Source organism: Grammomys surdaster, unplaced genomic scaffold (genome assembly GCF_004785775.1).
Source record: "Grammomys surdaster isolate TR1022 unplaced genomic scaffold, NIH_TR_1.0 273, whole genome shotgun sequence".
In the NCBI taxonomy this organism is placed as follows: domain Eukaryota; kingdom Metazoa; phylum Chordata; class Mammalia; order Rodentia; family Muridae; genus Grammomys; species Grammomys surdaster.
This window is the reverse complement of record NW_021604714.1, coordinates 1,322,506-1,335,538: the sequence shown is the minus strand read 5'-3', so window position 1 is coordinate 1,335,538 and position 13,033 is coordinate 1,322,506. Positions and strand designations below refer to the sequence as shown.

Sequence of the window (13,033 nt, the reverse complement as noted above, 5' to 3'; positions counted from 1 at the left end):
TGTGTGTGTGTGTGTGTGTGTGTGTGTGTGAAGAGCAAGAAGCCCAAAGCATTCACAGCATTACTCCTGTGTGTGTGTGTTTGTGTGTGTGTGTGTGTGTGTCTGACTGTCTGTGTGTCTGTCTGTGGACTCAATGATACACCATGTTTGCTTTAATATAAGATCTCACTGTGTGGCTAGCCCAAGTTGGCCTTACATGATCAGAAATCTTCCTGCCTCAGCCTCTCCAGTGCTGGGATTTCAGGTGGCATTCACTATGACTCTTTAGTAAGACAAACAAACAAACAAACAAGAAACCAAATGGACTGTAACTGTGGCCAGTTGTGTGCCCTCAGGTCTTTTTGGTTCAGTGTCCTAACGTGAGCGTCTTTCATCAGGCTTTATATTGATAGTCTCTTTTTAGAAGAGTATAAATCAAGCCTTTAAAAAACAAACAAACAAATAAGTAAATAACACTAAAAACTGGCAGAAACCCCCCCCAGCATCCCATGTAGCCCAGGCTGACCTCCCCCATCCCATGTAGCCCAGGCTGGATGACTTCCAATTTCTAGTCCTCCTGCCTCAACTTCCCAAGTGCTGGAATTGCAACTGTGCGTGACCACATCTGGTTTTATGAGATGCCAGGGGTAGAACCCAGGACTTCCTGCACACTAGGCATTATGCCAGCTGAGCTACGTTCTCAGGTCCAGCTCAGGCACCTTATGCGTGCCCAATACTCTGACAGCACTGGGGAGGACAGATGGATATCAAGAGCCAGAGCATTCTGTACAGAATGGACCTCTGTTCATTTGTCCCACAGAGATGTATTGAGCCCAGCCACATACCAGAAACTATGCTTGCTGCAGTGGGACTCCAGGGAACACGGCTACCATCTGAGGAAAGAACAGGGGGAGCCCTCCCAGGCTCCTTTGTTTTTCTTACCCTTTTGTCTATAGGCGTTTTTAATAAAACAAGAAAAGAAATAGCGTGGCATAAAGCTCACCACTTGGGGGGCATGCACAGAAGAGATGGCTCTTGCAGAGGATGTGGGTTCAGTTCTTATTCCTCACACAGCAACTCAAAACCATCTATAACTCCAGTTCCAGGGGATCGGACACTCTCTTCCAACCTCGGCAGGTATCAGGCATGTACCCCGTGCACATACATACACATGGAAGCAAAGTGGGTAAGCAAAACATTCGTCCACATAAATGAAATGAAACAGATACATCGTTTAAAACGGACAACCACCACTTTAAACTGCTCAGTTTCCCAGCATTAAAGGCAGTCACCAGCGTCCATCTCCAGAATTACCTTTGTCTTTCCAGGCCGATGCTCTGTTCGTAGAGGAGTGATCATCCCTCCCACCCCTGTCTCCTTTTGGGAAGTGAGTACTACAAATGGCAGCCTCCTTTGTGTAGCTGTTTTTCTTTGTTTTGTTTATTAAGTCTCCTGTATCCCAGGTCAGCATCAAATTCACTGTACAGTCCAAGGATAGTCTTTAAGCTTTTCATCCTCCTGCCTCCACCTTCTGAGCCTTACAATCGCATGTGTGTGCCACGATGCCCAGTTGTACAGGGTGCCCTGGATGGAACCAGGGCTTCATGCGAGTCAGACAAGCACTAACTACTGAGCTACACTCTCAGCCCGATCCCAGCATTTCTCCTAAGATCCCATGCAAGCATGTGGTTGTCCAAATACTCACTCCACAGAAAGGTACGAGAACTGTCGCTTACAGCATTTCTGTAGCTGCCTCAGCGTTTTGAGCCCCGTGGGTGGGGGTGGGGGTCAGTTCCCTCTAGTGGGACATTTCATTGCTTTGCCTGGCTAGTATCCAGGCTAGTTTTGAATGGAGCAGACTGTTTCCCAGGTTGCCTGCTCTGTATGGTTGAAAGCAGCCTGGACACCAGTCACCATATGGTGCTGGCTAGCTAATGGAAGATTAACTAGGTTACTAGGCCTAGTAAGGCCTGGCAGGGGACCTGCATTTGAAGCAACTATGCCCGTCCACTGGAGGTAGAGGAAGAGTACCTTCCCAGGTCTGTGCACAGGCATGAAAGGCTGAGGGGTGCCATAGGCTGGTTTTGTCAGGGTTATCCCATAGCTCCATCAGGCTAGCCCTCAGCTGCATAGTCCACCACGGCTCGGGCTCAGGCTCCTTATAAACACCCGGGCACCTTTACCTTGGACTGCTTCTGTCTTGGCTGTAGCTGGACACACACAAGAAGTTGTAGACGGACTCATTCATTTTGTTTGTCTTTAAAAAAAATTAGTGTGTGTGTGTGTGTTGGGGCATGTCATCTTGCCTCCACTTCCCAAGTTCTGGGGTTACAGGCATGATGCACTGTGCCTGGGGAAATGTGTTTATTTTAGAGGAGGAAGCTGGAGCCCCAGGATGCTGGGATGCTGGGATGCTGGGAAGCTGGGATGCTGGGATGCTGGGATACTGGGATGCTGGGATGCTGGGATGCTGGGAAGCTGGGAAGCTGGGATGCTGGGAAGCTGGGATGCTGGGATGCTGGGAAGCTGGAAAGCTGGGATGGTGGGATGCTGGGATGGTTCAGTACCATGATACTAAATGACCGGCACTAGCCAGACCTGCCCTCATACCCTGCTTCTCTATTCTTCTTGTTCCCCCTTCACTTAGCCATCAGCATCCTCTGAGCATGTGCTGACCTGTCAGAACTTAATGTCGGTCAGTCACGCCTTTAATCCCAGCACTTGGGAGGCAGAGGCAGGCGGATTTCTGAGTTCAAGGCCAGCCTAGTCTACAGAGTGAGTTCCAGGACAGCCAGGGCTATACAGAGAAACCTCATGTAGAAAAACCAAAACCAACCAAACAAACAAACAGACAAACAAGAACTTGATGATACTGGTGTAGGGTGGGGAGGGGTTTCCCTTGTGAAATAGGGTCTATCCTGAACAGGTCAGCCCATAGACAAACCTTACTCATCAGAAACAAGTAACGTCATTGTTTCTTTTCTCATCCTGATTGACCAAAAGAAATGGCAGAGTCCCAGGCCACTCCCCTCCCCTCTGCTCTCTAGAGATTCTGGAACAGCTTTCACAGACACTGACGTGCCCCCTGGCTTCCCCCCCTTCCAATTGGGTGACACAGAGGGATCAGGGGATTCACAACTTTCCCACAGCCGCCAGATCGTCCCTCTCTGCCTATGGAGCCCCTTTTTTTTCTATTTGTGAAAGCTGTGTGTCCCGGCATGTAATAAACAGCTGAGGCTGTTTCCTGCTATGCTCCAGGTCCTGGAGATAGGGGACTGGAGGCTGGGTGCCAGATGCAATGCCTGGCAAGCCCCAGCCCCTTATCGGAGCTTCCCTCTCAGTCTCCTTGCTGGAACCCTTCCAGAAGGACGGAGGCAGGGCTGGACTGCAATCCCTCAGGGGCCTCAGTGGAAGAGCCCCACCGGAGGCTATCCAAATGTGAAACCAGTTCTCCAGTGAGGCAGTTTGCCAAGTCATGGGAGAGGCCCATGCAGAAAGACCCCTGAGCAGGGAGGAGGGCCGGGAGCTGGTGCCCTGCTTGGCAAGGCTCATCCTCCTCAGCTGCCCCTCCCTCTCTCAACCACCAGTTGCTTCGGGGGCTTTCCCACCCCTCCCCCTCATGAGCACACAGCTGTTAGGAGCTTGAGCTGAAAGTCCCCAAGAAATGAGAATTCATTTTGCCCTTGGTCCACCTATCCCGCATCTTAGCACACACCCACTGCAGGTGCCCAGGGCGTCTCTCCGTCATGGCTCACTCATGCACGGAACCAGTGAATACTCTCCTTTCCCCGGTACTGCCTATCAACCTAGAATGCCTAGGCATCTTGCTTTGGGTTAAGTATTCTGGGAAGGGCATCTATCCATCTGTCTGTCTATCTGTTCACACATCCCTTTATTCAAGCTCCCCCCCCCCTTTAGCAGCATCTACTAAGTTGAAACTGGGATGTTGACTGTATTCCCGATAAAGCATTTCAGGACAGGTCTGTGTGGAACAGAACTAGGCTTATTATATAGAGGTGAGAGAAACCATGTGAACACGTATTAAATCTAAGCATGGACAAGGGGCGGGGGGCTAGGTTCAGTGTCTTATCAATAACATATGACTTCCTGGCTTTATGTTATAGTATCCGAAGGATGTAATTTTCTCTTTCTTTCTTTCTTTTCTTTTCTTTTTTTTCCTTTTTGAAACAGGGTTTCTCTGTGTAGCCCTGACTGTCTTAAAATTAGCTCAACAGACCAGGCTGGCCTCAAACTCAGAGATCCACCTGCCTCTGCCTCCTGAATACTGGGATTAAAAATGTGTGCCACCATGCCTGGAATTTTTTTCTTAAAAAGATTTATTTATTTATTTATTTATTTATTTATTTATTTAATGTGAGGACGCTGTTGCTGTCTTCAGACACAGCAGAAGAGGACATCAGATCCCATTACAGATGGTTGTGAGCCACCAGGTGGCTGCTGGGAATTGAACTCAGGACCTCTGGAGGAGTAGTCAGTGCTCTTAACTGTACACCCATCCCTGCCTGGCTTTTTTTTTTTTTTTAATTTTAAACGATTTTCATTTGTTTAATGAAATAAAATTGTGAAGTGTTAATGGGGTGCTTTGCTGAGGTCTGGCGTGGGCAGGAGTGTGGTAAGGTTACAAAAGTCTGCAGCCACGTTCTTCAGCGAGCTTGGCTCCTTTGTTGTTTATAACACCTTTGAGATATCGTGGAATAATGAGTCTTGCCCCTGTAGAAATCTCTACTGATTTTGTCAATTGTGTGAATGAGGAACCCGAATTAGATCCTGTGGGGTAGAGGCCTTTTCCACTTCCCAAATCCCCTTGAGTTTCCTGTCTCTCTATCCAGTCTCACTTGGAACACAAAATCATTGTCCCAGTGGAAAAGAACGTTTGCATCCAGAGAAGAAAGAAAGCATACGAGAAATAGAAGGTGACAGAGGTGCTCAGGGAAGGTCTTGGAGCTCTGGATGCTAAATTAGCACAGGGGAAATAGAGATTTCTGGCTTCTCTGGGCTTTGTTGGAGGAAGAAGAATGGTCTTTGGGCATATGTTAAATAGAACGAACTCCGGTGACCAGAAAGGATGCACCCCCAGGTGGGGAATAGTGGGAAGGGCTGGGGCCAGATGCCGCCCACAGAGTCTGGGAGCGAAGTGTGGCTCCCATCCACAGGGCCTTGGAGGGCTTGTGTTCTGCTCTGAGTTGTTCACGAAGGGTTTTCAGAAGCTAAAGTCACCCGGAGTACTGGGCTGGGTGTCTAAGAAGTTCCCTATGTCTCGACCGCGTTCACTTAGCGGGATTCAGGTGCTCATAAGCGCCCCCGTGTGTTGGAGATGGGAAGAGTTTGGGAGAGGAACGTGGACTGGGTATGAACCGGAAGATTTAGTGTCGATGTTCCAGAAGAGAGGAGTGAGATGCTTGAAATGGAGGCCACCATCACCTAAGGAGAGAACAGAGAGTGAGGGAAGAGCACACCCCCAGGTGATCCCAGAGGAAGCTTCAGCAGAGAATGGCCAGAGCGGAGGAGGGGAAGAGAGATGGACTGGAGGATGGGAGGGACATGCCGTGCAGCCCCCAGGATGAAATGTAGCAAGGGCCAGCCACTCTCTCACTGAAAGTGACTGAGAACAACCCCAGGGTGTTGTTTAAGGAAAAGTAGGACATTGCAGAAGGAGGACTGAGGAGAAGTATGAGGCAGGAGGATGATCCTCTTGAGAACTCTGTGGCCAATTGCCATGAGTGATGTATGAGAATCTTTCCCAGCTGATACCCACTGCCGTCTCCCAGAGGGCAAGGCTGGGTGCTGCTCCCACGAGAGGCTCCCAACATCACTGGGGCCTGACACACAGCGGCCCTCCCCAAATGGAAGCTTCCATAGAGGACCTCGGCTCGCCATTTTCTCTTACTGCTCTTGGTGTTTGCACCCAGCAGGCAGAGATCTGGTCCAGCTGAGTGAAGAGTATTGTCCATGACCAGCTGTACCCAGGCAGAGCTGGACTGGGCATGAGATCTTGGCATCTTTCACCACTGACAAGGACATGCTAACAGGTTGGCCTTTAGTGACACCTTGGTAGGGGAATGGGGGAGTTGAGAGCCATGGAGTAGAGGATGCTGGGAAGGCCATCAAGGGAAGAAGCAGCAGAGATTTCCAGCCAGGCAAGGATGATAGGACCAGCCACGTTATAACCCACTTCTTACACAGGGCATCCTGCAGGGCAAGGTCTGCCCGAGTCTTTGCCGAGCAAGTTCTATTCTGGGCCCCCTCTTGATCCCTCTTGATCCTGTGAACTCCTGGCTTTGGAATCGTCACACATTCCTCCCTCTCCTGGCTAGTCTTCTGGCCTTGGGGTTTGCAAGGATGCAGAGGGGACATTCTACCAGGGATGGGTGAAGGAGCTGCCAGTCCACTTATGCTGTACCAGTGTTCAGTTTTCTTCTGCCTGGCAGTCCCTAGGAACCCTGCACTGCTGTAAGGGAGAAGAGGGTAGGTTAATGAGTTCAAAATAAAAAAAAAGCCTCTGAGAGAGGAGGGGAGGGGAAGAAGGGTTAGAAGCTTGACATCAGAGGAGCACAAATCCCAAATCTAACTGTTTCTGCTGTGCCTGGGATTGAGCCTGGGGCTCCAGCACGGTAGGTTGTACCTTTTTTTTTTTTTTTTGAGACACAGTCTAACTAAGTTGTCCTGGCAGGTCTTGAACTTGCAATCTTGCTTCTGCCAGCCGAGGAGCTGGGATTACAGACTTATGGCCATGAGGTTCCATCAACTCGAAAACCTTGCCAAAGGTGCTAGACTCAGGAGGAAAAAGACTGCTAGAAGTCTCCCGGTTTGTTTGCAGCCCCCTCCCCCACTCCTCTCTTTCTCATCTCCTTTATAATGAATGCTTCCTTACCAAGTCCCAGATACTAAGCAAGTGCTCTGCCACTGAGCCATGATCCCTAACCCTCTTTGGCATCTCTGTACAACCCAGAGACTCTGGAAACACAAGAGCAATAAGCTAGCACAGCACAGAATACTATGCCTTGTGTAGCTAAGGGTAGCTGTGAACTTCTGAGCCTCCTGACCCTGTCTCAGCCCTACATTACGCTTTTGTATGGTGGGTCGCTCAGCATGTTACTCTACACGTGACACTGGTAGCTAGGATGTATTGAATCGACCAGGAATCCACAGCTCCATGGCTCCATTTTAACGGCAGGGACCAGTGATGACTTACTCTTTTCTTTATCTAAATACTCTGTGTGATGCTTGACTGTGCACGCCTGTAACCTGTGAGGTCAGCAGAGAAACTCAGGGAAATGAGGGTAGATAGAAGGGTTTGTCATTCATTCATTCATTCATTCATTCATTCATTCATCAGGTCTCATTCTGGCTCAGCAGAACTCTGTAGCTCAAACTAGCATTGAACTTAAAAAGATATTCCTGCCTCAGTTTCCTAGGTGTTGGGATTACAGGTCTGTACTGTCATGTCCTGGCTCCTTGCTAGCACTTTGGGTGTTTTACTGCTGTTTGTTGAGTGTAGCTTTTGCTACCCCTCTTTAAGCTCCAGACAGACCATGCTATCAGCCCTGCCCAGGTTCCCTCGGATCTGCAGATGAAACACACACACACACACACATTAACTTATTTTCAACCTGCCTTACTGGCTCAATTTCTGGGCACTTCTAATCTCCCACAGCTAGCGTGCCCCTCCCAATACTCTTAGCTCAGCACCTCTTAATCTGCCCTCAGCTTAGTTGCATTTCTAATCTCCTGCCTGGGGAAGTGGCCTATGGCCGCTCCACCTGAGATCTCGCATTGCTGGCTGGTCACCTTTTCTCCCTCAAAAGCATGATGAACTCCCTTTTCCTCTTCCTGCATCTCTTAGCCTGCCTTCAGGGACCCGGAAGTCCCGCCTCCTTCCTTCTGCCCAGCAATTGGCCCTGACATCTTTATTGATCTGATCAAGAACCAACCGAGGAACAGGACCTTAGCATCAGAACCACTCCCACAACTGTTTGTTTTGTTTGTTTGTTTTTAAGAGAAAACAAAGTTTATTGGGTAGAACAACAGCTACTGGAAGTAATACTTTTTGTTTACTGTGGGACTTTTAAAAATATATATTTATTTCATGTGTGTGAGCGTTCTGCCTGCTTGTATGTCTGTGCGTCACATGCATGCAGTGACTGTGGAGGCAAAGAGGGCATCAGATTTTTTAGAAATGAAGTTAGAGATGGCCATGAACTGCTGCTCGGGTGCTGGGAACTGAACCTGGGTCCTCTGCAAGAGCACTGAGTTCTTAACCATTGAACCATCTCTCCGGACCCTGTTTTGGGTGTTTGTTTGAGACAGAGTCAAAAGGTTGGTCTAAAGTGCACCGTGCAGCTGAAGCCGGCCTCAAACTTCCGATTTTCCTGTCTTATCTCCAGAGTGCTGGGGTGTGACCATTAAATGACCTGTTAAAAAACCCCAAAAGGTATGGTAGAACACACCTGTGATCCCAGCTCTTAGGAGGTTGGGCAGGTGGATAAAGAGGTCCAGAGTGCTCTGGACTGCATAGAGAGACCCTATCTCAAAAGAGAGGTGAACACATAAGTTTTGAGAGTGGGCCTGAGGTCTCTCTCCAAAAGTTTTATAGAAAGATGTCTCTGTTCCCTGTGTATGAACAAGGATGCCCTGAGTACCTGTCTCTCCACAGGATGAGGGTGTCCCCCACCTGAAGAGGACGGGTTGGGTCCCAAGCTATGCTCCTGAGCTGAGTGCCTGAAGCCAGCCTGAGGGACTCCATGGCGCCTCCTCTCCCCATGGAGAAAGGACTCACTTTGCCTCAGGATTGCCGGGACCTTGTACACAGCCTGAAGATTCGAGGCAGATATGTCCTGTTCCTGGCATTTGTCGTCATAGTTTTCATCTTCATTGAAAAGGAAAATAAAATCATATCCAGGTAAGGAACTCAATCACAGGTCCCCTTTATCAAAGGTGAGGTCAGAGGTGACACTAGGGTTCTCGGGGGATCAAGAAGTACATCTCTTCTGCAAGCAGTCATCAGGCAGCCCCTGTGTCTTAGGCCGAGGTCATATATGTAGGGGTGAGACTTGGGCAGTCCAGGCTGGCACCCCTATACTGTCCCTTCTCAACTGCAAGCCCTCAGGCGAAACACTTCCCTTTGTTGAGGTGGCCCTTTCTAATAGGTGGCTAGCGATGGGCCTGTCTTGTTGATAAGGTAAATGTGGAAAAGGTAAACCACATTTGTCCACGGCCTGCTACATCACTGATGCTTGGGACTTGCTGGTATGACTACTGCACTTTTTAGTCTACCACTCCTTAGTAGCACCTCCCCTCTGCAAGTCGTGTTGTCGTGGGTGGAGGTGAGCCCATGGGAAGCAGGATTCTGGTATGGCCACTCTGGTGGGTGGGACCATCACGGGTAGGTGCCCAGATTGCTAATCATTCAAACTCTAAGGGAGTGACCCTCAGATAGGCTACATACTCCTTGAGTTGGCAGGGTCCTGCTGTGTGGGGTGGACCTGCTAGACACAGAACCATTTCTTAATCCTGATCTCCCAGATGCATAGCCCCAAATACCATCCTCAGCCAAGGAGGGTAGGTTAAGGACTGCCAATGAATCAGCTCCTATCTGCTGCACAGTTTGTAACTCTCCAGAAAGCTGCTAGTGACTGCACCAGACGGGCCAGACCTGTCGGAGGGTAAAGTGCCCAAGGGCTTTCGTGAAAGCGAACCTGTGTGTAGCCATCACTCGTTGCTTAGCTTCTCCCACTGAATCACTCCTGGGTTTGTACCAAAGAAACCACACTCGATCCTTAGCCACTAGGCTTGCTCTGGAGAGACCCAGCTAAGACTTCGTAGCCTAGTACGGGAGATGGCCACCCAAAATCAGTTACAGACCTTGTCCTCTTTAACACCCCTCACACCCAGGGTCTCCGACAAGCTAAAGCAAATCCCTCAATTTGTGTCCGACGCCAACAGCACCGACTCAGCCCTGCTCTTGTCGGAAAATGCATCTCTCCTGTCCCTGAGTGAGTTGGATTCCACCTTCTCCCATCTGCGGAGTCGCCTGCACAATCTGAGCCTGCAGCTGGGCATGGAGCCAGCAATGGAGGCCCACGGCCGGGAGGCTGTGGCAGAGAAGCCATCCCAGCAGGCTGGAGCAGGGACCCGGAGGCACGTGCTCCTCATGGCTACCACCCGCACGGGCTCCTCATTTGTAGGCGAGTTCTTCAACCAGCAGGGCAATATCTTCTACCTCTTCGAGCCACTGTGGCACATCGAGCGCACCGTGTCCTTTCAGCAGGGAGGCGCCAGCGCGGCGGGCTCAGCGTTGGTCTACCGCGATGTCCTCAAGCAGCTGTTGCTGTGTGACCTGTATGTGCTGGAGCCCTTCATCAATCCTCCGCCCGAGGACCACTTGACTCAGTTCCTGTTCCGCCGGGGATCCAGCCGCTCGCTCTGCGAGGATCCGGTGTGCACACCCTTCGTCAAGAAGGTCTTCGAGAAGTTCCACTGCAGGAACCGTCGCTGTGGTCCACTCAACGTGACCTTGGCGGCCGAGGCCTGCCGCCGCAAGGACCACATGGCCCTCAAGGCGGTGCGCATCCGTCAGCTGGAGTTCCTGCAGCCGCTGGCTGAGGACCCAAGGCTAGACCTGCGAGTCATCCAGTTGGTGCGCGACCCCCGGGCCGTGCTGGCTTCACGCATAGTGGCCTTCAGGAGCAAGTATGAGAGCTGGAAGAAGTGGCTGTCCGAGGGGCAGGACCAGCTGAGCAAGGATGAGGTGCAGCGGTTGCGGGGCAACTGTGAGAGCATCCGCCTGTCTGCAGAGCTGGGTCTGAGGCAGCCAGCCTGGCTGCGCGGTCGCTACATGCTGGTGCGCTACGAGGATGTGGCACGCAGGCCACTCGAGAAGGCCCGAGAAATGTACAGCTTCGCGGGTATCCCCTTGACCCCGCAGGTGGAGGACTGGATCCAGAAGAACACGCAGGCGGCACGCGACAGCAGCGACGTCTACTCCACTCAGAAGAACTCCTCGGAGCAGTTTGAGAAGTGGCGCTTCAGCATGCCCTTCAAGCTCGCGCAGGTGGTGCAGAATGCCTGCGCCCCGGCCATGCACCTCTTTGGATACAAGTTGGCCAGGGATGCCGACTCACTCACCAACCGCTCCATCAGCCTCCTGGAGGAGCGGGGTACCTTCTGGGTCACGTAGTGGGGGGTGTCCAGGACCCTTGGAACCCCTTCTCATGAAAAGCTGGCCCTGCTTCCCTCACACCTAGCCTGGCAGTGAGACACAGCCCTGGCAGAGAGTCAAAATGGGGCACGGTGGTGAGAGTGTAGCCCCTGGCTGTAGTGGTAGGCCCCCTGCCAGCTAGATTCCCCAGCGCAGCTACAGCTAGAGCCTTGGGGCTCCTCTGAGAATAGCAGCACCCTGTCTTTATAGGGGTACTGCTCACAAGGTGAGGACACCTTATGACCTGCAGTGTTCCAAGCAGGCCCAAGTAGGTTCCTGTATGTGGACACACCTCCCTGGCTCTTTCTCTTTCTGTCACATAAACTATACACGGAGCACATAAAGGCCTGTAGGCTGTGTGGGCCAGCGTCCAAGTATTAACAACCAGCAGGGGCTTAGGCCCTCTGCAGTCACTCAGACCTCCTACTGTATCAAGTGTTAACCTCTTCCACTCTGAGTCAGGGAAGCCCGGGATCTGGCTGAGCCCTTGGAAGGAGGAGGACAGCCTAGGGTGGGGAAGACGGAATTTGAAGCTCCTCAGGGAACAATAGCTGTTTGCCAGCTGATAGAAAATGGTTTGATTAGCAGTTCTTGTCCTGAGCATCAGCCTGTGTAGAGCAAGACACTCAAAGTGCATATAAAACAGACAAGACTGGGGGGGCGGGGAGTGTGGCTCAGTGGTAAAGCCCTCGCCTCTCATGCCCAGGGCCCTGGGTGTGATTCTCAGCACTATAAATAGAAGGGGAAATAAGACATACATATGTGTGTAGCACAGAGAGGGACAGAAAAGTGTAATAAACACATTCCCCCCATAAACACACTATTCTCTCTCTCTCTCTCTCTCTCTCTCTCTCTCTCTCTCTCTCTCACACACACACACACACACACACACACACACGTATACCACATACATGCAGACACACCACATACATGCATACATGCATACACACCACATACATGCACACACACACACCACATACATGCACACACACACCACATACCTCATACATGCACACACACTACATACATGCACACACACCACATACATGCACACATACCTCATACATGCACACACACCACATACATGCACACATACCACATACATGCACACACCACATACATGCACACACTGGTGCAGAAAGCTTCCCTTCTCCATTATTTTACACTCACCGTGATTGTGGGGGTTTGGGGTTTTTTGTTTTGTTTTTCTGTATCATACATCTAAACAAGGAGCCTTAAATTATACTTTTTAGGATTATGTGAAGAGGGTGTATATTCAAGGACAATGACACTTTGCCCTGACCAGAGCTGGAAAAGAATAATGGTCTCTGAACCACCGATGAGCATCTTAGGTTGCCATGGCTACCTCCTCTGATGCCTCCACAGGCTCCAGCTGGAAGGCAGAATATTTAGAGATAGCATAGGTCGCCTTCCTATGACTACAGGCCAAAGGCCCCATCTTGCCCACTCCTGGGGAGCATGCTGGCTTTTGAAGGCTTTCTGAGGCCTAGCCAGTGGGCTCAACTTCCGCTCCTGGAAGAGAAAGAAGGCTCAAGGGCCTGCTGTCTTTAGCCAGGCCTCTGGGACTAGCCAAGAACTTCAGAGTGCTCTGCAGGGGGAAGTCACATTAGGACATAGCCTGCCATTTCCCTCTTAGTTGACAGAGGTCAGCCCTCAGGTTGCCATGGTTACAACTAGTGTCTAAAAAGGAAGTCTGCTTTAGGGCTTTTGGAGGAAGTATGCTGAACTCAGGATGGGCAGGTTTCTTATTTGGGTTTTTTAAGGTTATTTATAGCTTGGTGCTGTTTTGGACTTTGTTTCTGTAAAACTACTCAG

General features: G+C 50.6%; 1 protein-coding gene across 2 annotated transcripts in view; it reads left to right on the top strand.

Moving 5' to 3' along the window:
• The window catches only part of Chst3 (carbohydrate sulfotransferase 3), a 34,607-nt gene extending 22,498 nt beyond the window's left edge, over positions 1–12,109 (top strand). For both annotated transcript variants that reach the window (XM_028776891.1, XM_028776892.1), the window contains exons 2-3: positions 8,654–8,899; positions 9,892–12,109. In XM_028776891.1, coding sequence (XP_028632724.1) covers positions 8,742–8,899; positions 9,892–11,176 — 1,443 coding nt within the window. In that variant the 5' untranslated portion in view covers positions 8,654–8,741 and the 3' untranslated portion in view covers positions 11,177–12,109. The remainder of the gene's footprint in view (positions 1–8,653; positions 8,900–9,891) is intronic.
• The last annotated feature ends 924 nt before the right edge of the window (positions 12,110–13,033 follow it).